Source organism: Liolophura sinensis, chromosome 6 (assembly GCF_032854445.1).
Source record: "Liolophura sinensis isolate JHLJ2023 chromosome 6, CUHK_Ljap_v2, whole genome shotgun sequence".
Classification (NCBI taxonomy): domain Eukaryota; kingdom Metazoa; phylum Mollusca; class Polyplacophora; order Chitonida; family Chitonidae; genus Liolophura; species Liolophura sinensis.
In genome coordinates, this window is record NC_088300.1 from 45,737,760 (window position 1) to 45,764,634 (window position 26,875).

The window sequence follows — 26,875 nt, forward strand, 5'->3', positions numbered from 1 at the left end:
GCAGATGCATCCACAAGTAGGGTATTATTCCGTGCGAACTGCGCCTGAAGGGAAACTGCGTTGTTCATCGACTCGTCATTGTGTGGGCATGAACGTAATACAATGCTCAGCTGTCCGTGTTAAACACATCATATAGTACAGCTAATCTATACACGCCCAGCAGCTATCCCAACTTCTAACTTATATATCTATGTTACAAAACAAATTGTGAAACCTGCAGCAAAACATACATCCGCCATCATCAACTGTAACAGACCAGTTGAATTGTTAAGCTGAGAAACCTGGAAGTTTCCAAAATGAATACCAAAGCACCGCAATTGTCTCAAAAATGGTCTACTCATGCTGGTTTCCTTTCCAGCCTTACGTGGGAAGGTCTGGCAGCAACCTACGGATAGTCGTGGGTTCCCCCGGGCTCTGCCCGGTTTCCACCCACCATAATGCTGGCCGCCGTCGCAGAAGTGAAATATTCTTGAGTGCGGCGTAAAACACGAATCAAATAAATAAATAAAATGGTCTAATTAGGCGTGCATTGATGGCCAACATTTTGAGCTTACGGTCAACATTGTACACGGCTAATTCCATTCAGAAAACGGAACCAAGGTCAGACTTCAAGAGTAACAACGAAATGAAAAGAGCTGGTGTTAATACAACTCCTCAAATGTAAAAACCAAGTAATAAACAAAAGCACTGACATGGTTTGGTTAACTATGTAATACGTGTCATTTTAATTTCAACTCCAAGACGCTTTGATGTAAATAAATGAGGAATCCCAGCTGAAGTGACTCCTTCGCAGAATGTGAACATGTAGCTTGTTGTTCATTCCTACTTTGCGGTGACGATTTTTATTTATTTATTTATTTAATTGGTGTTTTACGTCGTACTCAAGAATATTTCACTTATAGGCCTACGACGGCGGCCAGCATGGTGGAAGGAAACGGGGCAAAGCCCGGGGAAAACCCATGGCCAACTGCAGGTTGTTGGCAGAGTTGGCTCCTGGGTCATTAATCTGGCCTAGTGCGCTAACCAACTGAGCCACGGAGGCCCCCGACGACTTTTATAGGCAAATTGGTAACGTATACAGAACTAATTCATTCCGTAAGGACACTGGTCAGTTCAGCTTGGACCTGAGCCGCCATTGCACAGGAAACAGTAACCCATTCCTCACAAGGCAAGCTAGTTATTACAACATACTGAACCTATGCGTCGTAATCTATGAGTTCACATATGTGCCGTCAACCTAACTAGACGTCTTTGGTCAATGGTCACACGGCCAACTCCCACAATGGCGTATAAACATAAAAACGTAAGGTAATCTCAAACAATAATGATGATTATCTATATGGCTTACTTAGTTTATCTTGTTTTATATCTACATCGAAAAGTTTACATTTATGCTAGTGAAAGGCTGGTGCTAACCTGGAATACGCCTTAATCCTGACAGTCCGATTGCAATATTTGTGCAATATGTTGTGGATTTATGTGTAAAACGACACACAATTAAACCGCGAAGTACGCGTACACACCTTGGGACCGTCTTTTTAACTAGTGGATAAGGTGGCACTTTACCCCTAAAACATGTTCGGGTAACTAATACTGATGGTGGGCGAACAACTAAAGGGAACAGAATTATTGAGAAACTGAATGGTATCTCAAGGCTCCTGTCCCCATGTCCCCATTACTATATATCAGTAGGAAGTCGGTTTCTTTGGTGTACGCGGAAGCATTGCATGTGTACACATCTGTGTATCTTACATCATGTATATGTATGCCTATAATGTGACAAGAGGCAGCTTGCGAAAAGCAATCGCACGGGCTAAGTGGATTATAAGTACCATGGCGACACCTGTTAAAAACATATGTTGCGATGGTAATTACAATCAAATAAGCCTCTGATGGCTTTGTGCAAGATGCCGTAGGTGATTGTCTTTCATTATAACTGGGTGACACGAGGTGTGCGTGCAGTACCATCCTCTAGCGAGGAATATTCAAGTTCCACTCCATTGTTCTTTGGGCCTTGATGACAATAGACGGTCATCGGTGCCTTCTCGTTTAATCTTACATGAATTTCCGCCAGTATAACGAAAACTTGCGAAAGGTCTACTGTTGGTTCACTCCACTTTCTTCCACTCTTAGTATACTGAGTCTATATTCTCGAATAATTCTTGAGAGTGACATAAGACAACAATTAACAAAATGTTCCCATAAGCAGTCGTCTTGTTGGCAGTCAAAATGCAGTTATGTTTCATGTGGATACATTATTAATAAAAAAATTCAACCGTTCTGTAATCGCGTGCGTGCCCATCGAGAAAAAAGGTCAATACAGCATTTCAATCAGTATGAGAACGAATAGAACTTCAACTCAACGCATGCTTAACGGCCTCACATGCTTCACTGTAGAATTTGGTCTGTAGAAGAGGAAAAAGCTTGAATCCAGAGAATAAAAATACATAAACAGAGTATTTTCGATTTAAACTTTCACCATCGTTATTTGACCTTTTAACTTTTTCTATATAACTGTGTCAAAAACACAGTTATATAGTATGCTTGAAACCGGCTTCCATACAAATCGCCGTAACATAATAACGACGCACCTTTTACAACTCTTCATTCACGGACCTCAAACATCATAGAGTTTAATCTCAACCTATAATTTTGGATTGTCCCCACGCACCCTTTTTATCTACCACAGTTGTGTTGGACATTGGAAAAAAAATCGACCTATAAAGAACATGGCATTGCTGAGGTGTTTATATAGGCCCACGCATTCTCTATTACATTATTACCCCACATATGCTTAGTGCTGGAATTATTTCACGTTCGTTAAAAAAGGGCCTTAGTATCGTCGGAATGTTGATAATGATAATGATAAGTTTAAATATCCATATGCTGACACGGAGCAAGAATTATTACTCTCATGGGTAGGCCCAGAATATCAGGGGAGCGCTGGGTTCGGTTCTGTGTAAACCTTTACAGTGACGTCACCTTATAGCTATCGATACAGTCTGTACATGAATGTACACTTTGTCTTATACCAAGCCGCCTTGAACAATTACAAGTATTTCTTACATATTGCTTTGTTAACTGGTCCTATAGGTTGTCTTGCAAGTGGATTTTGCGATTATCGACTTGGAACCTCGTGCTTTCATGTTGTGGTATAACGTTGTTCTTAACCCTTAGATCGGTTCTAAATGACATTAATCACAAAGGTTGAAAGCCTGATGCATCAACATTGTTTCCAACAAACACAACCTTTTGAGCTGATAAATGTCTACAAAATCGAAATTGTAACAGCTGGCATGGAAACTCTTTGGTAGAAGGAACAACATTTTGCATGAAAACCTTTACATATGGTAACAAATGGTTTCTGCATGGTAACAGTAACGTTTTGCACAGAATATAATTCTAGAAAAAGACAACCCTTGAAATGGTACTAGACGGGGTAAAATGTTTCAATGGTAACTTACATAAAAACGGATAGAAAGCTTTGCATGAAAACTTCTTCTAGAAATTAAACCCCTTTATACGAAACTTGTTTCAAGAAAAGGCAACCTTTTGGGGAGAAAATTGTTTCTTGAAGAGGTGTAATGCAGCCTTTTGCATGGAAACTTTTTTTAGACGTTTGTTTGAAAACCAAAATTTTTGACTGAAATTTTCCTTCAAGCAATGACAAGAGAGTTTTGCTTGAAAACTTGTTTTTAGGAAAGGCCACCTTAAAACAGACTGGTGTCTAACTCTCAGAATGTGTTCATACAAAGTTCGTAGTGCCGGGAAATAATACGTCATTTGAAGGTCATGGTTCTAAAAATGTCACGTGATGCAAATCAGGTAACAGTTTTCATGCATTAAATGTTGTACATAAGTTTAAATATTAGAGTCGTGCTTTGTCGAACAAAATTCTGTCAAAGAATAATACCTGAAATAATGTATAACGCGTCATTCTCACATGTCGTAAGCATAGTCAATCAAGATTTGTGCAAATATCATGCATCTGTTAGCAACGGTTTTAGGATCCTGATAACTCAAAAGCAAGTTTTCTCCGCCTAACTGTGTATTTGTTAAAACGACTTCATTTGATACTGTTAATTTAAGAAACGTTTCAGCTACGTAATCCGGTGTAAATTAGGTTAAATTTTAAATATATCGGGAAGGATAATTCTGTGTAAAACCTAAAAAGCTAAGGATGACCCCAGTGACGCTTTTAGAGATATCACAATCCAAATATATTGTCTCTTATCAACGATGAACTTTTTCTGATATCTCCCAGGTCGCCTCCATACTCTTTGTGCAGGGAACACGCGCCTTTGCCGCTTGCTGGAGAGTGACCCAACAAAATATACAGTCCTTCAGACTGTTTACAAACTCCGAACAAACAGTTTGCCGTTATCTAACTGGACGATGCAAACTTTCCCATTGATTTTTTCGTGCAAACAATGTCTGTGGCCGTATGGGTTAGAGTGGGTTGCCTGTACGTTTCCCCGTGGACGACCTAGATTGGGACAAGCCTGGCCCATGTGTCTAGTACCTCAGATATGTTGTGACGAGTTCGCTTGCAATGTGCCACACTCACACGTCCTACATCACACAGTTTATGCGGATCTTTCTCTCTAGACGCAGTTTTAACTTTTGCCATTAGTTTCGTGGACTCTTCCGAACTTTTTTGCCACACGCCAGTAATAGATCTGGTGATCCGTTATACGGGCCTGGACAGCGATTGAACACCTGACTTGTCGCTGTCTGTACAATACATATATACGTTAACCTGGAAAATTGTCGTTCACACGCGGTGGCTGTTTATAGAATCTTTAACCGGAGACCCTGTTTATAATCTTATTCAAACACGTAACATGTTCTCTTGCGCTCGGCTTGCAGCTAGAATGTAATACTGCATCCGTGCCTGTCCCGGGAGCAGGGCAAGGTGCTCACCTTGGGAGTGACAGATTTACCTGAGGTTCAGGTAACCCAGACCCCCCACCCCCCAGGATTGACAGACGATCTGTGTAACAGGAGATCGAGAGCCCAGATTGGCTACCTTGTCTTAAGCACGAGTTAATCAACATCTATAGTTGTCTGACTTCGACTCACTGGTGGGGTCGCGACCTCGGCTCTACCTTGGCTGGACCTCAACCTCACAAGAATGGCTGGTCTCCGGATCGTAGCTTTTGGGGCAATCTGTGTAACTATTCTGTCTGTAAGTATAGCGTGTCTTTGTACGTTGACAACAAAACTTTGTTATACCGGTATTTTTTTCCAGGTCAACAATGGAGTTTAAAGATATGCAGGAGAAATACGGTACATATGAATATGCCTATGACGACTCAAGATGTATTTGTGTGCAGCGCATGTGCATGATTTTAAAATTATCAACTACTTCAATTTTTATACAATTTGAAAATCCAAAGTTTGAAAAACGTGCCTGTTAAATTAAGTGTTGACGACCGTATATATACATGTATTATCCATATATTAACTTCTATAGGAACAGCGTGTCGTCCTTCATCTTGCAACAGTACATTTAAATATACTAAAGTATAGATAACTAAAGTGCTACAGTCTTTACATCATAGTGTTATTTCTGTGTTATCCGGGCTATGTGGTAGACTGCATGTTGAGAGACAGACTGGTCATGCTAGCCCGAATCGACGGGATTAAAAGCTGGACGTGATAACCAAATGATCTTAATCTCTCCCTCTCTCTCTCTGCGTCAATTTTGCTTGCCACAAAACTTCCTCGTTCTGTAAGCTCTGTTTGCAGTAACTCGTCATCATCAACGTATATATCATTTATTTTCTGATAATTTCCAGATATATAATTACACTTTCACTAAAGGTGGCATGATAATATTTCCGTGCAAATATACATGGTCTGAAATGGCCGTGAAGTGAAAGCATTTCGTATATCACTTCCCCGACGAAAGTTTTGCGAAAGTTGTGCATCTTGCATCTAGTCTGTGTTACTATCATTTATTGTTCTATCGATGTTAGTTCCGTAGCATATTTCGAGATATTATAGCTGTTCCTCGTACCAGGAATGAATTGATTGTGTATGCAGTACCGGTACTAAGTATTTTATTTAGTGCATTCTAGTTAATATTTTATAACCATATATGTATTATACTTGAGTTTTGTGCCTCTTGTACTGTGTACCCTAGGTGTCACCAACGTCTGTTTTAGGCATATATAGGCTACTCGGAATATTGGAGTGTAGTAGCTGGAATCAAATACTGCCGCAATAGCCATATATAGCCATGTAAGTACAATAGCACGAAGCCATGAATCTTCAAGTTGACGACACTATCCGTACTATACTGTGGATATGCAGGGGCCGCGGTACCGTAGGCGGAGAAGTTTTTTCGACATGCAGCCAGTTTCCATTATCATACCCTGGACCCTTCTTTAAACTGGTACTTATTACTGAAGTCGGGACACTATTGTCTTATATTGCCTGTATATCTGTATATCCTTGTACTGCAGTCCAGATACTGTAATGTAATAATTAACTATAGTCGGTATTTTATATAGAGATAAACTGTGATTCGGATACTATAGTCATGTTATGTAATCCGTACCGTCCTGTAGTTGGGAAGACATACTGTTTTATATGATTGGAGTTGGGATGTTATATAAGCATATATTGTTGTGGGGATTTTACATATAGTTATGTAACGTTGTCGGGATGTTTATAAGTAGCACTGTCTGAACTTTCACCTCAGCTAACTCCTTAATGACCTACAATGTCTCTGAGACAGCCATGCTTGAAGCATATATCCAGAGATTCAGGTTGGATTTTTTGTCAGACTCTCATCCGTGAGTTAAAGGGTATCTTTAGCTGACATATGTTAACTCCTGGAAACAAGCTTTTTCAGTTTTATTTGGATAAACACGGCCGAGACTTACAGCCACGTTGATGTGTAAATGTATACCTTGGTATATTCAACTGATACACAACTGTGTCAGAGGGTGTTTAAGATGAGCGTAGAGTTCGTCATCGGGGATTGTGTCAGCACCCCTCCTGTATTTAATCGTGTACACTCCGTGTGACGGCTCGTGTTGCTCAGAGCTTGTCAAATATAACAGATTACATTGTAATAACTTTATCCTCACCATAAATTATGGGTGTAAAATTACAGCGAAAAAGTAGGTGGAGTTACTCAACAAGACTGAGAACAAACATACGCATTTATACTCATGCAAAACCTGACTGATAGAGACATCAGACAAAGTGCTGATCGCGTTCTAGATAATCCAGTCATACTTTGCATACAGTCAAGTATTGAATGATCTGAACACAGAGGTGTATAGCTAACTGAACACATCATGATGAACACAGTGGTTTATAAACAACTAGCTGAACATAGCATGGTGTATAACTTGAAAACAGTGGTGTATAACTAGTTGAGCACAGTGGTGTATAACTAGCTGAACATAGCATGGTGTATAACCTGAAAACGGTGGTGTATAACTAGTTGAGCACAGTGGTGTATAAACTAGCTGAACATAGCATGGTATAACCTGAAAGCAGTGGTGTATAACTAGTTGAGCACAGTGGTGTATAACTAGTTGAGCACAGTGGTGTATAAGTAGCTGAACATTGCATGGTGTATAACCTGAACGCAGTGGTGTATAACTTGAACACAGTGGTGTATAACTAGCTGAACACAGTAGTGTACAACCAGAACACAGTGGTATATAAACTGAACACTGGTGGCTTATGACATAAACATGAGTAGCGTGTACACTGTGACACTAAATTTTGTAGAACGGAGTGGTCACATATGGACATATGGACACATGGTTACATAGTTTAGGAACTGTGGTATGGTTCATAGTTATATAACCTGAAGTAACTAGTGCAACCTGCACAGATTCGTACCTAGCCAGAACATGTCTTTTATTTCCCTAATGAGTTGTGTAAACAGAACACAACTTACATAGTCTGTAGAGAGTGGTATAGCCTGGAATTACGATATATTGTAGACCTAAAGAGTTGTATAGCCTGAACGCGGTGTGGACTGTATAATCCGTGTGCTTGATGATATGCCGACCGGAGATGATTAAAAAGAGCACAGTTGTTTAGTTTCTACAGACATTTACTAGTTTTCTTATTTTCTTGTTATTAATTCACAGCTTGAGACCAATGTTCAGGTTCTTGCATTTTTAAACTTTTAAAAATGATGGGTCAAAGGTTATCTCCTTGCCCAAATCCTTTGACGTACTTAGTGTTCCTGGCAAGGCACTTCATACATTGACGCTTTCTGTGTAATCGACACTGAAGCATTTGAACACCTTGTTGTATAATACACTTTTGTTTATCGACTGTTTAAACGTCTTGTGGAGAGCTGCAGTATGAATCACAACGGCTAAACTGGGTATTACTCTTTCCAGATGAAGAATTACGGAAAATTCTTAAAATATAGGCCTCTGGTTTGTAGGACTGAACATGTACGACTTGATTTGAAGAATTTTTTTATTACTGAAAACGTCTCACATGTCACACAACGGCATCTGACGTCTTCTGTTTGTCCTAATTCAGTAGGATTTCGCCTTGCTAGATTGATTGATTGATAGGTTCTGAATAGAGCTAGACTAGAGCCAGACAGGCAATCGATCGGTCATGGCACAAAATAAGCTGCTGTCTAAAGGAGATAATCAATTTTACACAAAAGTCTCTTTTTTTTATGCACAGAAGAAGAGTCTGGTTTAAAGTCTGTCTCTGGTCTACTGAGACGTTATCATACTGTCAAGTTGTTGCAGTCAGCGTCCTATATATGACCATTTTATGCAGCATTTTCTGTATGTCACAGCATATAGAGCATAGGTATAGAGACTTAATCAAGTGCGTGTTCATCACTATAGCACCATTGTTTATTTTCTACAGAAGCAGACAGCTGTAAGTGCCCAGCTTTAGTTCGGGCCGTTCTCCGCCGAAGGGCACTGCTTCCAGTTATTCGTCTGTTTTATCTTTTAACACGCCGTCACATCACGTGAACGTCTGATTGAATCAGTGCATGCCTGAGTCTAACTCTTAAAATAAAACTACCCACATCTATATATAAGACTTGACTCTATATTTAAATTATTTCACCATTTGTCATTTTCAAAGAAACCCAAAAAATGCGATTTCACACGACTTGGGACGCGACCTGTTGTCGGGAGTTTAATTGCAGACGTCTGCGTTTTTTCTTTTTATTCTCTACGGCCAGTAATTGTCTTATTGGCTGTGATTGCTCTATATGTAGTGATTATGCCTAACGACAGCAGTGATGAACAGCATAGACAAGAGAGAAACGGGTTTGGTCTTAGCTACGGGAGAGTTTCAGACAGCAAAATTGAGAAGCGTTCTTGGATAGCATTATAATTGGGTACCAGTATAATATTTTAGAAACAACAGAGAGCTCCTCAAAATTTTTGATGGAAAATTGTTCAAACACTCGTGGAAAGGATTTTTCAGGATTCTGGAAAAAATACACAGCGGTTTACGGCATTATTTTGGCTCACATTTTTCTTCTGGTACGTAGGGGGATATGCACATAAAGTTATGACTTTTAGTAAGTTAGAGCAGAATCATATTCTGTAGTTCTCATTTAGGACGCTCGAGCTCTCGGAAATGATCACTGTGGACACCAAAACTGACACTCCAAGAGACACCGAGAATGCGGTCACGAACGAGAAAAGCCATGGTTTTCCTGCTGTTGTCTGTTGATTGTTCAAAAAGTAGAGTCATTAATCCGGGCGTGTGATGTTACCGCATTGCTATTCTTCTCTGGCTCAATGTGTGTTATGTTGACCCCAGATACAAGGTTAACATTGCCGGTAAACCGTTCACAGTGCGTGATTACATCTATTGTTTGCCTACCCTTTGTTCACACGAAGATTCCGCGAACGCTGTATAGCCATTCTCGTTGTACATACAACTCACACGTAGCTCTAAACATGGCGGTTTGTACACTCCCTACAGCTAAACTAAACTTCAAGGAAAATTCAGCATACAAGTGAAAAAAAAAAGTTAAAAAGAGAAAAAGTCAGGTAAAAAGGAGTAGAGTCGGAATTACCCGTATCAGGCAGCTGTACAATACGGTCAAATAACCCCGAACAGCTGCATAATATACTGTAAAATGTTTGCAGGCGTGCATAAATATGGCTAAACATGGGAAAGGGGTAAGATATGGGGAAACGCGGGCGAGGTGTTAGATAATGAGAAACATGGGAAAGGGGTTAAAACAGGGAAACATGTATAAGTTTATCTATGGAGAAACACTTATGTGAGTTTATCTAAAAATATGTGTATAATACTCCCTGGGAAACTGAAGAGAATGGACAAACACGTGTTTAAAGTTATCTGTGGAGAAACATATGTATGGATTTAGCTTTTGAGAAACATATCTATGTGCTAAGCTATGAAAAAACCTGTATATTGAGTTAGCTGTGGAGAAACATGTTTATGTAGACCCAAGTGCATGTTGTTACCCATAAATACGTAGATTTAGTCAGCTATACAGAAATACCTTTATGATTTAGTTATGGAGAAGCACTGGTGTGGTGTTAGCAATGGAGAAACATGTGTAAGGAATGAAAGGTAAACAGCTGTGTGATGTTAGCTATGGGCAAACACCTGTGTGAAGTTAGACATGGGCAAACACCTGTGTGAAGTTAGGCATGGGCAAACACCTGTGTAAAGTTAGCTATGGACAAACACCTGTATGAAGTTAGCTATAGATAAACACCTGTATGAAGTTAGCTATAGACAAACACCTGTATGTAGTTAGCCATGGACAAACACCTGTGTGAAGTTTGGCAAACATCTGTGTGAAGTTAGCTATGGACAAACACTTGTATGAAGTTGGCTATGGGCAAACGCCTGTATGAAGGTAGCTATGGACAAACACTTGTATGAAGTTAGCTATGGGCAAACGCCTGTATGAAGGTAGCTGTGGATAAACGCCTGTATGTAGTTAGTTGGGAAGAAACATGTGCATGAATTGAACCATGGAAAACAACAGCATGGATTTAGCTGAGGGCGAACACACGTATGGATTTAGCTTTGGAGGTGTACCTGTATGGTTTTACTTATGACTTAAGACACGTGTATGAATTAGTCATGGTGTCAGTGAAACTGTTATCTCCATGTGTGAAAAACCACGTAAGATCCACGTGCACAAGGGTAAGGTATGGTAAATAATTGCACACATTAATTTATTTACTGAGAAACATGTGTATGGGTTTAGCTATGTACTGTTATAGCGGTGCACGTGTATTTTGCTAGCTATAGTAAGCAATTTGTACATGGGTTTTTATATATAGAAACGTGTACGGGTTTATCTATATATGTACTGCTGTGAACGAATATGTAAAGGCAATATCAACCGGGGCATAGCATATAGATATTGACGTAGGCCTACGTGTAAAAAATGTATATATTATTTTGTTAGGCATATTTGTTATTAATTTAGTTTATTTTGATCGGTGTTTTACGCCACATTCAAGAATATTTTACTTAAGCGATTGTTGACATACGGATGAAGGAAACCGAGAATATTGCATGTTGCAACGTTAGGCTTATCCGGCTTCCATAGTGAGTTTCAGTATACGGCACGGGGTTTGGTTAGTTTTTATAGCTTTGTAATATATTTTCCAAACAGGACAAGGTGTGGTAAATGGGACTGGCGTACATTTAAGGTGCATTATATTAGAAATTAGTTATTGTCCTCCCCTACATCCGTTGTCTTGAAAGTTTGAAAACTTTTAGTACAGTAGTGTAAAATTAATGTATCGGTGTTTTCCTGGTGCGATCGCTGACTTCCTCTAAGGTCATATGTGGGAAAGCCTTCAGCAACTTGCGGATGGTTTCCACCATAATGCTGGCCGCCGTTGTATAAGTGTAATATTCTTGAGTACGATGTAAATCTCCAACCAAATAAAGAAGTAAACAATAAAGAGTTAAATTATGCACGGTTTGTGTTTTCTTCTGATGAAATGAAAGCGTGGACAGGATTGTATTTTTTCCGATAAAATGAAAGTATGGGCAGGTTTGTGTTTCATTCGGTCGGATCAAAGTGTATGCTGGTCTATGTATCCTTCGGGCAGATGAAAGTATGAACAAGTTTGTGTAACCTTCGGTCAGATCAAAGTGTATATTGGTTTGTGTATCCATGGGTCAGATGAAAGTATGGACAAGTTTGTGTATCCTTCGGCCAGGTCAAAGTATATACTTGTTTGTGTATCCATCGGTCAGATGAAAGTATGGACAAGTTTGTGCATCCTTCGACCAGATCAAGGTATAGACAAGTTTGTGTATTCTTTGGTCAGATTAAAGTATATGCTGGTTTGTGTATCATTTGGAGAGATGAAAGTATGGACAAGTTTGTGTAACCTTTGGTCAGATCAAAGCATATACTGTTTTGTATCATTTGGTGAGATGAAGGTATGGACGAATTTGTGCATTCTTCGGTGAGATCAAAGTATATACTGGTTTGTGTATCCTTTGTTGAGATCAAAGTATATACTGGTTTGTGTATCCTTCGGTCAGTTGAGAGTATGGACGAATTTGTGTATCCTTTGGTTAGATCAAAGTATATACTGGTTTGTGTATCCTTCGATCAGATCAAAGTATATACTGGTTTGTGTATCCCTCGCTCAGACGAAAGTATATACTGTTTTTTTTATGTCATTTGGTGAGATGAAAGTATGGACGAATTTGTGCATTCTTCGGCCAGATCAAAGTATATACTGGTTTGTGTATCCTTTGGTGAGATCAAACTATAGACTGGTTTGCGTATCCTTCGGTCAGGTGAAAGTATGGACAAGTTTGTGTATCCTTTTTTTTAGATCAAAGTATATGCTGATTTGTGTATCCTTTGGTGAGATGAAAGTATATACTGGTTTGTGTATCCTTCGGTCAGATCAAAGAATATACTGGTTTGTGTATCCTTCGCTCAGGTGAAAGTATGGACAAGTCTGTGTATCCTTCGATCAGATGAAAGTATATACTGGTTTGTATATCCATTGGTCAGATCAAAGTATGAACAAGTTTGTGTATCCTTCGGTCAGATCAAAGTATATACTGGCTTGTGTATCCTTCGGTCAGATCAAAGTATATACTGGTTTGTGTATCCATCGGTTAGATCAAGGTATCGACAAGTTTGTGTATCCTTTGGTCAGATGAAAGTATGGACAAGTCTGCGTATCCTTCGATCAGATCAAATTATATACTGGTTTGTGTATCATTTGGAGAGATGAAAGTATGAACAATTTGGTGTATCCTTCGGTCCGATCAAGGTACATACTGGCTTGTGTATCCATCGCTCAGATGAAAGTATGGACAGGTTTGTGTATCCTTCGGCCAGATCAAAGTATATACTGGTTTGTGTTTCCATCGGTCAGATCAAGATATCGACAAGTTTGTGTATCCTTCGGCCAGATGAAAGTATGGACAAGTCTGTGTATCCTTCGATCAGATCAAAGTATATACTGTTTTGTGTATCATTAGGTGATATGAAGGTATGGACGAATTTGTGCATTCTTAGGTCAGATCAAAGTATATACTGGTTTGTGTATCCTTTGGTGAGATCAAAGTATATACTGGTTTGTGTATCCTTTGGTCAGATGAAAGTATGGACAAGTTTATGTATCATTTGGTGAGATGAAAGTATGGACGAATTTGTGCATTCTTCGGTCAGATCAAGGTATCGACCAGTTTGTGTATCCTTTGGTCAGATCAAAGTATGGACGAATTTGTGCATTCTTCGGTGAGATCAAAGTACATACTGGTTTGTGTATCCTTTGATTAGATCAAAGTATATATTGGTTTGTGTATTCTTCGGTCAGATCAAAGTATATAGTGATTTGTGTATCCTTCGGTCAGATCAAAGTATATATTGGTTTGTGTATCATTTGGTCAGATGGAAGTTTGGTTAGATTAGTGTTTTCGTCGATGAGGTGAAAAGCATGGATAGGTTTGTGTATCCTTTGGTGAGGTGAAAAGTATGGACAGGTTTGTGTATCCTTTGGTGAGAGGAAAATATGGACAGGTTTGTGTATACTTTGGTGAGAGGAAAAGTATGAACATGTCAGTGTATTCTTATTGTTGAGATGAAAATATTGGCAAGTTTGCTTTTCGTTATTGATGAGAGGAGAAGTAGAGAGAGGTTTGCGCATTCTTTGATGAGATAAACGTATGGACACGTCTGTGTATCTTTTTGTGAGATGAGTTTTATGTATCATTTGATGAGATGAAAGTACTGACTGGTTTGCGTATCCGTATTGGCGACATTAAGTTATCTACTGGGTTAGGCACCCTTGGGGTGAGCTGAACTTACGGACAGGTTTTGCTAGAGTATCTCTGGAACAGCATTAAGTTATGGACTGAGTTAGGCACCCTTTTGATACGATGACGTTATGGGCAGGTTTAGGAGTTGTGTCTCTGGAACACGATTAAGTTGTGGCCGGGGTTAGACACCCTTGGGATGGGATGAAGTTACGGACAGGTAACTCTTGATGAGATAAAGATACGGAGGAGTTTAGGTGTGGTATCTCTGGAACACGATTATGTTCTAAACTGGCTGGCCATCCTTAGGATGACATGAATTTATGGACAGGCTGGTTTTTTAGAAAGATGAAGTTAAATTAAGAACTGGTTGTGTACCCTTGTCATAAGACGGAAATGGGACCAATCGGTGTACCCTTAGAGTTGGGTTAAGTAGGCATATACGTTTAAGCTTACATGTTAGAATAATCATGGTGAAATGTACACATATGTTTAAAATGTGACCAAGTTGAAAGATTGGATTTACCAAATACAACTTAAGTTTGTTGTAGGATGATGATGTACGCATAGCTATGTGTCCTTGAATTTGTTTGGAATGAAGGTGAAATGAAAATGAATGATGTATCTTTGAATTTGTATGGAATGGTGGTGAAATGAAATGTGTGATGTATCCTTGAATTTGTATGGAATGAAGGTGAAATGAAATGTATAATGTTTCCTTGAATTTGTATGGAATGAAGGTGAAATGAAATGTATGATGTGTCCTTGAATTTGTGTGGAATGAAGGTGAAATGAAATGTATGATGTGTCCTTGAATTGGTGTGAAATGAAAATGAAAACAAATTGTGGAGACTGAAGCAAAATGAAAACTAAATACTTTGTGTGGATTGAAAATGGAAGCAATGTTAAAGATTCTCCATGTTGTAGATTAAAAATGTGTTCAGATTTATGTTTAACTTCATGTGTAGTATGTGGTGGTAACATATGATGTTCATGTTATCATGATTTCATGAAGGATAGGTTTCATCAAACGCGATGTATCGCGGGTAGCAAAATGGAGGATGTTTCTCTGTGATATGAAAACGTGTGACATATTGACACAGTCCGTCTACACCAAACTCGTTCTAGTCGGACTTTGTCTCCACCACGGATACATGCAGATAACGTTCGTGCAGGAGGACGGTGCAATTCGTGACATTTAAGCACATTTAAGGTGACGTGAACTCCACGAACTAAAATCAATACCAGTGAATACATCAATCCAAAGTTTCCCAGACACCGACGGAGTACGATAATAGGGGGGAAATTACTGGGTCGTGGTGCGCCGGCATGCAGTCTCCCTAATACCTGAGCGACAGCCCAATTTACCTGTCGCTCGCTGGCTTATTGCGTCTCTGATGCATCTAGTGACATGAACTGCTGCATCGTGTGCAATTTGCTTAGTTTTGCTGCTTCAATCCCTGAATGCTCCGACCTGCTTCCGCTTTACTCCGTGAGTAAATGTCGGGTAGCCTTACTGACCTAGAGTTTGACATCTGACTTCTTGAGCCACATCGGATTCCGCTCGGGGAACCTGCTGGGTGCATGACGAGTGTCAGAGAATCTGTCAGGGGCAGGAGCTGTCCACATCGGAAGCGGGATGGAGTGCATGTGCACTATAACAAAAAGTCAAGCATTAGAAAATGGCTATACAGGATGAACCAGTTGAGACTAGTTATTACATTAAGTTACGCTATTATATTCAGTAATCGACACTGGTGTGATTTTCAAATAAACAGGCATCTCGACGAGACTGACACTCAGATGCCCCACCCTCCCTTCCTCCCCATCACAGTCTTGGTTGTAGTTAATTTTTTTTTACAATTAACCCAGGATATTTTTCAAACCGCCCCAAACACTCGTCTTTTTACACCGTCCACGGCTGCAGTTCAATCATCTGTTTTTTCAACGGCAGTTGGATTATATCTCTATTATATCGTGATAACTACATGTTTGTAGCATTTCTCCACATCTGACTAATTATATTATCTTGTGATAGCTAGGATTTGCTCACAGCTGACTGACTATATTATTTCGTCGTAACTAGGGGTCGTCTACAGCCTACTGATTATATATTATCTTATGATAACTAGGGATCGTCTACAGCTCTATGATTATATTATGTCGTGATAACTATGGATGGGTCTATAAATGACTGATTACATTATCTCGTGATAACTAGGGATCGTCTTCAGCTGACTTATTATAGTATCTCTTGTTACCTAGGGATCGTCCACAGCTGACTGATATTATCTCGTGATAACTAGGGATCGTCTACAGCTGACTGTATTATCTCGCGATAACTAGGATTGTAATCATAATACAGTAACTGGGATTCGCCCATTACTGTCCTCGTTATGACCAGGATTCATCTCCGAAAGTTCATTTATATCACCTTTCTGTGATAGCACTCCGATTATACACTCCTAAGGTAACTAGAGGGTTATTCCGATTGAAGTTGCAGTGAGAAAGAGTTCCCCTTTCAAGTTCCATTCCAACGCTTAAGCGTTTCTGGTTTGTTTGATTCGCTCCTTTACTCTGCATTCTCTTTTTTTAACCTAGGTGTTACGTAAGAGAGTAATATTTGATCCCAGCTTAACTTGAATGCGTTATCAGCTAGCACAGGCAACCCGTTAGAAAACTGGTGAGCAGTGCGCACGCGCGACACTAATGTGGAGAAGATTTCTCATATCGTTATGTTGGATTTTCGACTTGCTCCCCCCCTCCCTCCCCCGCCATGTTAACACTAATTTAATTTCCACCTATGTCAGGGATTGAGTTTATATAACCTACACACAGCCTAAATGGTATTGCTTTTTTAAAAAAAAAACACTATAAGATAAAGAAAACAACGCTGTGCAAACATTTGCTTCGGTTAACAAATGTTAACCATAAACTAATTTTGCGTACTTTTTTAAACACTTTAAAAATGATACTTATTGCTGCCTCACTTGGCGCTCAGCGCTGAGAGGTCAAAGCAAGGACGCTGGACTGGTTGGCAAGGTATTAGTATAATGTGACTGGGTAGGGTGTCATGTCTGGTGTCTTCGGCATCACTTTGGCGGCATGGACCCGCCCTGCCACAAGAAAACACAGCATATGTACGCTAGCCTTCTTCATGTGACTGAAATATTGTTAAACCGACGTTAAAACCGAGGATATACCGCGTTTGATAAAATCGTTTTGAAAACATAGTAACCACAGCTTAATATGTTATCACAACATCCCACACGTGTCTTTTGAATTTTTGAAATATATTTAACAGAATGCTGCAAAGACAAAATACATTCTAGCACTCATTCTGTTATTCTGTTAAATTTCACACATTGTTTTTGAAAGTACATGTGCATATGTGCGTGCTGCATAGTCATCATACTCGCGCATATTATTTTTCTTCCAGTAAAACTGTCAAGGTCCCCTAGAACCGCTTATATCTGGTAATACAGTGAGCACTTATTTGCCATCTAGCACATTTCTAACGAAAAGCATAAGGACTAGTGTATTGGGCCTGTAGTTTTCGTCTGCTTCAGCCTTCACCTTTCATCATCATTATTTTTCCCTCATGGAAGTCATAAGTTGTCTGCATTAATACAAATCCAATGCCTGGACCTTATTACCTCCCCTGTTCTAACGAAACATGTCAATCGAATCAAGCGTCTGGACTACGTTAATACCAGCTATTATACCGTGACTATACTGTGCCAGGATAAAGCTTGATTTCCGGTGCCTTCGGCATGGCCCTTCAGGGGAACACCACTGTGCACATATGTTGTTGCTGAAACCCGCATATAGAAAGGAAACAATTTTATTTGGCTGGGATGATTATGGTTGATTATGGTTGATAACAAATAACAAATCAAAGCATCCTGCATGAAATTAGATATCCTGCATATCCTAGATAATGCGACTGCTTGCATTACGGATCTTCATGGTGTGGCGATTCCTATTGGGTTTTGTACTGAACTGACTTCTTTGCACATATCGAAAAACTTCCCAAGAAGGGTCGCGTGAATTGCTACTATTAAAGTATTTACATGATCATTTAGAATAAAACCCTAACGGAAGTAATTTCACAAACAGGTCATATTTCACCGGTTGCGTGTGGTCATTTGTCAATTATAACTCTGTCGTCGCTGGTCTTGTTTTATTGTCTATACTGTAAGTCTTTTATTATATACGTATGTGAAAATTGCATGAGTGGGTGTAAGATTGTTTTGTCATATTTTGACATTATATGGATTTATGATTTTAACATTCCATGAAGCACAGGTCTGGAGGATAATGATAACAGATAACCTTGTCCCGGTTTCTGCTTGTACTATGATTTCTTGTGTTGTCATTTGCTGTGTAACAGTGTTGTATCGTGAATTTCCCCTTGTGCCTACGCTGTAAATTTATATTTAAAACCCCAACATTTTCCTTCTGAGTCCCTTCTGAGTCCTGAGTCTGACGCTAATGTTATCACACAATATACCCTGGCCTAACTATATTTTGTAATTTTTTTCACGTCCTGCAACTTTTTAAACAGTTTATTCGTCATGTATTTTATAGGACAAAGCATATTTCAGGTAACTGGCCATAGTCGACCACGAACTTCCAGTCGTTCTATAAGTTCTATAATACATGACAGGAATGGATAATAACTGATTTCCTCAGGATGCCTGTCAACGCAGTATGCGGATTCAAGAACTTTTTTGGCCTTCAGTGTTGGTGATCACTTAAACGTATTAAGGGATATGGGTGAAACTGTGGCAGGGAAACTCATTGCTCTACTTCAGATCGCTCAGAGCATAATGTGGCATGTCCCATTAAAAACATACCATGGCAGTACGGAAATCCTGAGGAATACAACGACATACTGTTGTGATAATCATTGAAATAAATGTCAAAAGTGATGTAAAACAAGAAACGAGGCAAGTCGCTCATCTCAAATATGACATCATAATGAATACGGTTTTCCAGCTTTACAAACTAAGCGATGGTATTACTGCAAGCCAGTTTTTGTGATAACTAATTTATTTTTTTCTAAAATAAGGGCTGTGTCATGTGTGTTTCAGACATGTGTAGTGTGCCGCCCTGCTTCAGATGACGCCACAGACTTCGTTATTGACGATGCTCCTGTGGCGGAGTCAGGCTCTGGTGGTGCCGAAAAGACACTCCCTAGTGCCATTCATCCAGTCATGCTTGCCCCGGGGTCGGGCGAGGAGGGCACGGGAGCGGGCAGCGGTGACGAAGATGGGGAGGATGACGTGGCCTCTTCTGGAGAGGAGCTAACAAGCGGGTCAGCCTCAGGTGCCCCGGGTATCGATGTAGAAATTGCACCAACAGGCAATAAGTCAACACCTGGATTTACAACTCTCCGAAAGGACATTCCATCTTCGACGACTGCCCGTTCAGATGCGTCCTCAACCAGTGACCTTGTAGGCACGTCATCAACGACTGACCTTTCAGGTGCGTCATCAACGACTGGCCGTGAAGTTGCGTCATCAACGACTGACCGTGAAGCTGCATCATCAACGACTATCCGTGAAGCTGTGTCATCAACGACTGTCCGTTCAGATGCGGCCTCAACCACTGACCTTGCAGGTGGGCCATCAACGATTGACATTGCAGGTGCGTCATCAACGACTGGCCGTAAAGCTGCGTCATCAATGACTGATCGTGAAGCTGCGTCATCAACGACTGACCGTGAAGCTGCGTCATCAACGCCTGTCCGTGAAACTACATCATCAACGACTTTCCGTGAAACTGTGCCATCAACGACTAGCCTTGCGAACGCATCTACCACGACTGACCGCTCACCGCCGTCCACTTTACGTGGAACGTTTATCAATCTGGAGGATGAAAGTGGCAGTGGGGTTGAAGACGACCCTGAGCCAGAATCTACCACTGAGTTCCCTGAAGATGTGGTATCAGGATCGGGCATCGGCTGGCCTCAGGAAGAGCCTACTGACCGGCTCACATCTGAACGCCCGTCTGACGGGCTTAACGCCACAGATATTCCCACTTTGTCGCCAGAACTAGAAATCAACGAGGGCCTGGAACTTAACACCACAGATATTCCCACTCTGTCGCCTGAACTAGAAATCAGCGAGGGTCTGATTCCTGTCACAGTGGCAAAGACACCAGTACCTACTCACGTAAACAGGACGATGATGATTAGTTCCATGCCCACGACCACATTTCATTCCACTTCTAAAGAGGCGACCTTGCCCACTTCAACCACGTCATTGCGTATAGATGAGAACTCAGGGGAGACAACTCCTGAAAGCGGGAGCAGCACAGACTTACCGGTGCTAGATGCTGACAAAACCACTGAAGGGCAGGCTTACAGTTCTACACATGCCCAGAACCACACCAGGCATATTGAAGGTAAATGAGAGATCAACAACATTCATTAAATAGAAAGCCTTTTATTAGATTTAGTCGCAAAAAGCAGGAACATTTCCAACAAAGCTTCCTGTCAGTACTTGCATTTTAGTGATTTCGTGATTTAGTTTAGTTTTTTACTGGATTAACCATGTATACGATCTCCAAATGTTTGCTTGTTGTTCGTAATGTTCCATTCTTCTTTTTAATGTAACTCTGGCGCCTGCGTGGTTAAACTGAATGATACCAATGTGGTTTATTTATTTGTTTATTTGATTGTTGTTTAACACAATACCCAGTACTTTTTCACTTTATCGGCAGTATTATATCGGTGGGGGAAACCGGAACGATGGCGTTAAACCACCGACCTTTGGTAGGTTATTGACGAACTTTCCCTCATGTGACGAACAGACATATAAGTCATACTGGTGGAAGCCAAGTGGTCTTCAACGAACGTTAGATTGAAAATATATTCATTTAAGTATTCCTATTGGCAAGCCTTAGATACAGAGAAAGTAAGGACAGGACAAGTGGGAAGTGAAGCTATTCCTAACAGCTGGCACGCTAGATGCAAGCTCATTCCCATGCATGGACAAAAAAGTTGTACATTTCAGAATTATCAGAAGCTTTCAACATTTTATTGTGACCAGTCCCTCAAAAGCAGAAAGAGCGAGAGAGTAGCTGACTAATGTAAGCTTTAGACCGTGCCTTCAGTGTTATTAAAATGATATTAATCGTCAAGATTTGTTACCTCTTCAGGTCGCAGAAGGCGCCCCGGTCATCACAGCACTACTCCTGAAATTGGTTATGAAGACGTCTCCGTGGCGGAGGCCAAGAATGTAATTTGACTTTGTAAAACATGTTCTAACTGTTTCACAAATTATAGATATTTGATCATTATCATTCCAGATACATGAAGGCTCTTCGTGGCTTTGTTATTCTGTATTTCTGAGAACGTCTATATTTATTTATTTGATTGGTGTTTTACCCCGTACTCAAGAATATTTTATTTATTCGACGATGGCCAGCAAACTGGTGGGAGGAAACCGGGTAGAGCCCCGGGGAAACCCACGACCATCCGCTGCCAGACCTTCTCACGTAAGAGCATGAGCTGGATTTGAACTTACAGTAATTTGAGAGAGACGTATACAGGGCAGTATAAGTATACACCTGTAGCTGATACCATCATCCGGAGTAATTGTGTTATTACTTTATTTATTTATTTTTATTTCGCTTAATTTTAAGTTTAGAGTGGTTTATACTTCACTCCCACGTCGCCAGATCGAGGTAAATCGCTGAAGGCCTAAATGTTTCAATTGCCATCATAGACTTGCCTCACGCTTTAAATAGTGAAAGGGAAGTGTGGATTTTCTGGCATCGCTCTCCAAGGCGACTGATTTAATGGGAAAGTAAAATGGTCAGGGTCGCCGTGTCAACTAAACCATGAAGTTCACTGCTAATTTAGGATGATGCATTGTCTGCCATGACCTTAAGTGCCGTAGCCGTTGGCGATTTTTTTGATAACCAGAATTCAGTTTTGTACCTTTGTTTTTTCCAGGAAGATGACGATGGCAAGAAAGTCTCGTACTTTGCCGTCATAGCAGCAGCCCTTATATCAGCGATAGTATTTTTTGCACTAGGATATTTGGCTAGCATAATCAAAGATAAACGTCGAAAGCTCACCTTGCCGTGGGTAAGTACACTCACAAAATTCTAACATTGCCATGAATATGTTTCTAGAGCATTTACTGTGAAACTCTAACAAAGATGTGTACATCTAAAACATCGACTGAATTACATTTGGTAATATGTTGTAATCGATTGTGATTTCGTGCTACTGATATACATATTGCCATGTATGCCGTATTAAAAACTTTAAATGAAGTTATCTGTTGTCTCCTATTGGTCTGAATTTTTTTTCTGATTTTTGAGGAGACTTCTGTTTCTTTGTGACGAGTCATTTCTATGTGATGGGTATAGAAAGTGCACATGGGCTATGGTTAAAGTTGATAAGCCTAATTAGTAATACTGATGCCTTCGTGAATCTTCAGGCTGCATATCGCCTTCAAAAAACATTCCAGGATGTGACAAGCTTAACCTTCCGTAGTTATCAGAATTAATATATTAAAACCATTGTTTTCGTTGGTAATATTGTTACAGAAGAAGGATCGGGTAACTCTGGAGATATCGACCCGTGACACTGGCAATGGCAGCGCCACCCAGGTCTACCGGGACACTAACCCCGACCGACTCACTTCAGTGTATGACCCAGTAGACTCTGGCAGCCGCAGACCCAAACAGAACGGCTCTACGGAGAGAATGCCCACAAACGACCTGGCGGAAGTTCACCCGAAACCCACACACCTGGCCGAGCCCGATACTGATCACGTGGCGAACGAGGCATCCCCTAAGATCTCGACACCTTCCGAAGAGGTAGCACCAGGTAAGTGCTAGCTTAGATATGATGTTTATAACATCGGGCTACGAGATCATCCACACTTGCTGAGATACTAAGTGATGTTAGGTCAGATGACGTTCAAAGAAAATGGCTTCTGTTTACTGGTACCAAACAGTTAAATAACGGTGCACATCTGTAGACGTCATATCAGGTACTAAATACAAATCATTGGCCATAAGGTCGTTCCAGGTCAATAATCGCAAGACCAATCTCCAAATCTTTCAAAAACATGTCACCAAAGAAATAAGAAAGCGTAGAGTAAGAAATTAGGACGGAGTCATGTCAAGAGAATCAACCAACATGCCGAAAAGACCGCAACGTTAGCATTCCACACCATGTATACACCGCTCCAAACCCTGCCATGGCTAATTGTGAATCACACATTTTCACTTTGACATCTTGTCACCAATTTTGAAGGTCGCTTGTGGTCTGAGACTTACAGCCATGGGATAATAAAGGCAGCTCTGAAGTACTAAAAAACTAAAAAGTACTAAAAATGTTATATATTACTGAAATATAATGATGAAATTATATTCACTCTTAAAACCAGCCGCCTTCAAACATACACACACACACATGTGAAAATTCTTAAGCACATCGTTAAACGAAATACTAACTAAAGTCGCTTTTAACATTGGACAATCGTTCAACGAAAAACTAAACAAAGTTGCTTTTAATGTTGTACACTCGTTGAACGCAATACTAAATAACGATGCTTTTGGCTATTTCACTTATTAAACGAAAGACTAAATGACGTTATTTCTGACTGTTGCGCAGCTCCTTCTTCCCAGAACACCGCAGATGAAATGAAGTACATAGACGAGACGGACGACGACATGGAGGCTTCCGCGGCCTCTACCCCGCTCCTGCCCGGCCAGTCTCAGGAGGAAGGAGAACGCGGAGATCTGGCCACTCAAGTCCTCAGCACAGTCGACAAGAATCTAAACACTGACTCGGAGACTAAGGCCCCACTGCTAACGGATTCGACTAAAGACAGTGCTTCTAAGTCCGCAGGTTCCCAGGGAAATCCGCCACCTGTTTAAATTCACCAAACCTGAAAAAAAATAGTTTAGGGTATTCGGTCGGAAGGAAATGGGTTCAGGGAATTGTGGGAAAACATGGATGCCCAGGCACTTGTACCCCGAAGTGCTGGAAGGTGAACCAACTTGTGACATTCCAGATGAAGTGCTAGTTAATCAGCGTATATGCATAATTTAGCATCGATGAGTTACATTTGTGGTAAAGACAACTTATTGTCAGTATTACTCGAGCTGTTTAGACTGACGGATTATAATTGATGGCAAGATTTTCAGAACGCTGTTCAAGTAGTAAGAAAAGAGATTGGTAGACAATATGGTGTATTATTGACCCATGTGTTGTTTGTCAGCTTCTATAAGGGTTATATATACACAGAGAGAGGGAGAAAGAGAGAGAGAAAAAAAGGATATGCATGTTTCAGTGGAAGTATTTTTGTTGATTTGAGAGTGTGTGCAGCAGATTTTTATTTTATGGTTGTAGATGCACCGTTTACGATTATACCGTGGGCTGAATTTGTCATGCACATTGGCACTATTTTCTAGGGTTGAAACCTCGCAAAAACATCGTGAGTAAGAGAGGAATATGTTTTGGCTGAGTATTTATGAACTGTCGATTTTCATCGTCCGTGTGCTTCATTTTCTTTTTTATTTTCGCTACTCTCTTAACATGCTAAATTGTCAACATTGTTAAAATAATACATGTTAAATCCTGTAAAAAAATACGAGGGCCATTATTCTAAAATATGTTACGCACCTATATAATAATTGAATGTGTGCAAGTTTTTTAACATTTATAATGTGGAACACATCACTTAATGCGACTTAAAAAATTGACCTTCGCTTGTTCTTTGGCACAGTCGAGCGCTTTGGACCTTACACAGCAGTCGGGTTGAGTTGAGCTCACTTCAACTCTCGTGTTCGCTGAGCTTTAGATATTCCCGATTGTTCCCCTTATGCAATTGAACGGCAATTGATCGGAATACAGAAATGTCAGGGGTAACAAACTCATTTTCAAAGTGGGGGCTACGCGTCAAATTAGGCGACCCCCTCCTTTCCATTCGTATATAAGTTAAATTAGAATGCCTGAGCACCGCGTAAAACGCTTAATAATTACGTAAATGTATCGTTGTTCGTTGCATAACAGAATGTGTGGAAACATTTAGCATTAATGCTCAGACGTGAATGATTCATTGTCAGCGCTGTATATTTTATCACTGCATGCTAGTCTTGCCTATGTATCGCATTTCACAAATGTGATGCTCTCTTAAGGAGTTACACATCCGTTTTGTATTGTCACGCATTGGATGTAAAATTTCATGACTGCATAATGTCACGACGAGTGCCTTATTTTACTCCCCCCCCCAAAAAAATTATTCCAGAAACGTTTTCAGGTTATATAATATCAGTCAAGAATGGATGTCGGAACTGCTGTACTGTTAATAATCTTACTTGTGTGTAAATAAACAGAGCTTGAGTTAATATATGTGGAACGGTTTGCTAAGAAAAGGGGGCAATACATGTAGTGTACATGTAAATATGGCAGATATGTAACACTGGACAAGAACAATGACAGTATACAAAACGTCCACATTTGGTGCAAGGTAACATGATGTCCAGTTGGACTGAAAATTCTCAGTGCTCTTCGCTTTAACGAGCGTATCTATAGATTTTCAGATACAAGAGTTGTTACAAGGGAGAGGCTCACAGTTGAAAGGTCCTTTCTCCAACTAATACAGCTGACATCATCATTTCCACCTTATTAAACCTATATGTATTTGTTAAGGTTAACCAATAAAATTCGTGAAGTTCTTCCACGTCATTCAAGCTAATTTTATGTATACCGCACAGACGAATTTACAGCGATATTGGATCTCTTGGTACGTCGTATGCGTTAATTAGAACCATCTGCGCCATAGTTATATGTCATACTGTACAAGTGAACAACCTTGCAGGGACTTACTCTCCCTGTCAGTGTATGTGCAGACATTTCTTGTGGGATTATTGACTGTAAGAAATACTTCTACGGAGAAATAAAATTGCCTCGCTAAAGATACTATGTAACAAATGTTTTTATTCGCTCTCTCTCTCTCTCTGTTCATTGGTTGATTTTGTTTCCCTGATGTTTGTTGATTTATTTTCTGAGACACCGTGATGGTGTTCCCTGTAGCAACTGGCTGGTTTTAAATGCCTACATGCTATATGCTTCCTCAGAGGAACGAAATGCACAAGACACAAAACAGGATGGACCACCCAGTCTTAGTACACAACTACTGAACTGTTAATTGGCCTAACTCAAGGTGATGAAGGCAAAGTACCCACAGTGTGAATTCGAAAACTAGTCAGATTCTAGCAAAGAGGAAAAATGTTCGTTTGTTTGTTTGATGAAGGTTTAGTCTCGTTTTTAGCGTTATTTAGGCCATGTATCCCGACGGTGTCTTCTTGTAACAGGCCGGATCAAAAGCAGACATATTTATAGCGTTGTCTCACTGGAACCCAACACCGGAGACACAAGAAACGATTCTCCAACAAGTCAATTTATATTGCCACCAATACTTGGTCATTTCATTTTATGTAGAGCATCAAGCGAAGTAATGGCAAGATAACCGATGGTAAACTTTTAGGGTTATGACTTGAAAACATATATTTTTACGTCGGAGGCGCATAGTAATGTTGGACTTTCTATAATTCTATTAGGAATTTGATTAGCGATCCC

The 26,875-nt window shown here is 40.2% G+C and overlaps 1 protein-coding gene across 1 annotated transcript; it reads left to right on the plus strand.

The window, feature by feature from the left end:
• Positions 1–4,521: 4,521 nt before the first annotated feature.
• LOC135468031 (uncharacterized) lies at positions 4,522–26,499 on the plus strand. Its single transcript, XM_064746039.1, has 6 exons — positions 4,522–5,188; positions 19,356–20,670; positions 21,427–21,506; positions 22,226–22,360; positions 22,828–23,110; positions 23,903–26,499. The coding sequence occupies exons 1-6, from the start codon at positions 5,135–5,137 to the stop codon at positions 24,166–24,168; spliced, it is 2,133 nt and encodes a 710-aa protein (XP_064602109.1). The 5' UTR covers positions 4,522–5,134; the 3' UTR covers positions 24,169–26,499.
• Positions 26,500–26,875: the final 376 nt, after the last annotated feature.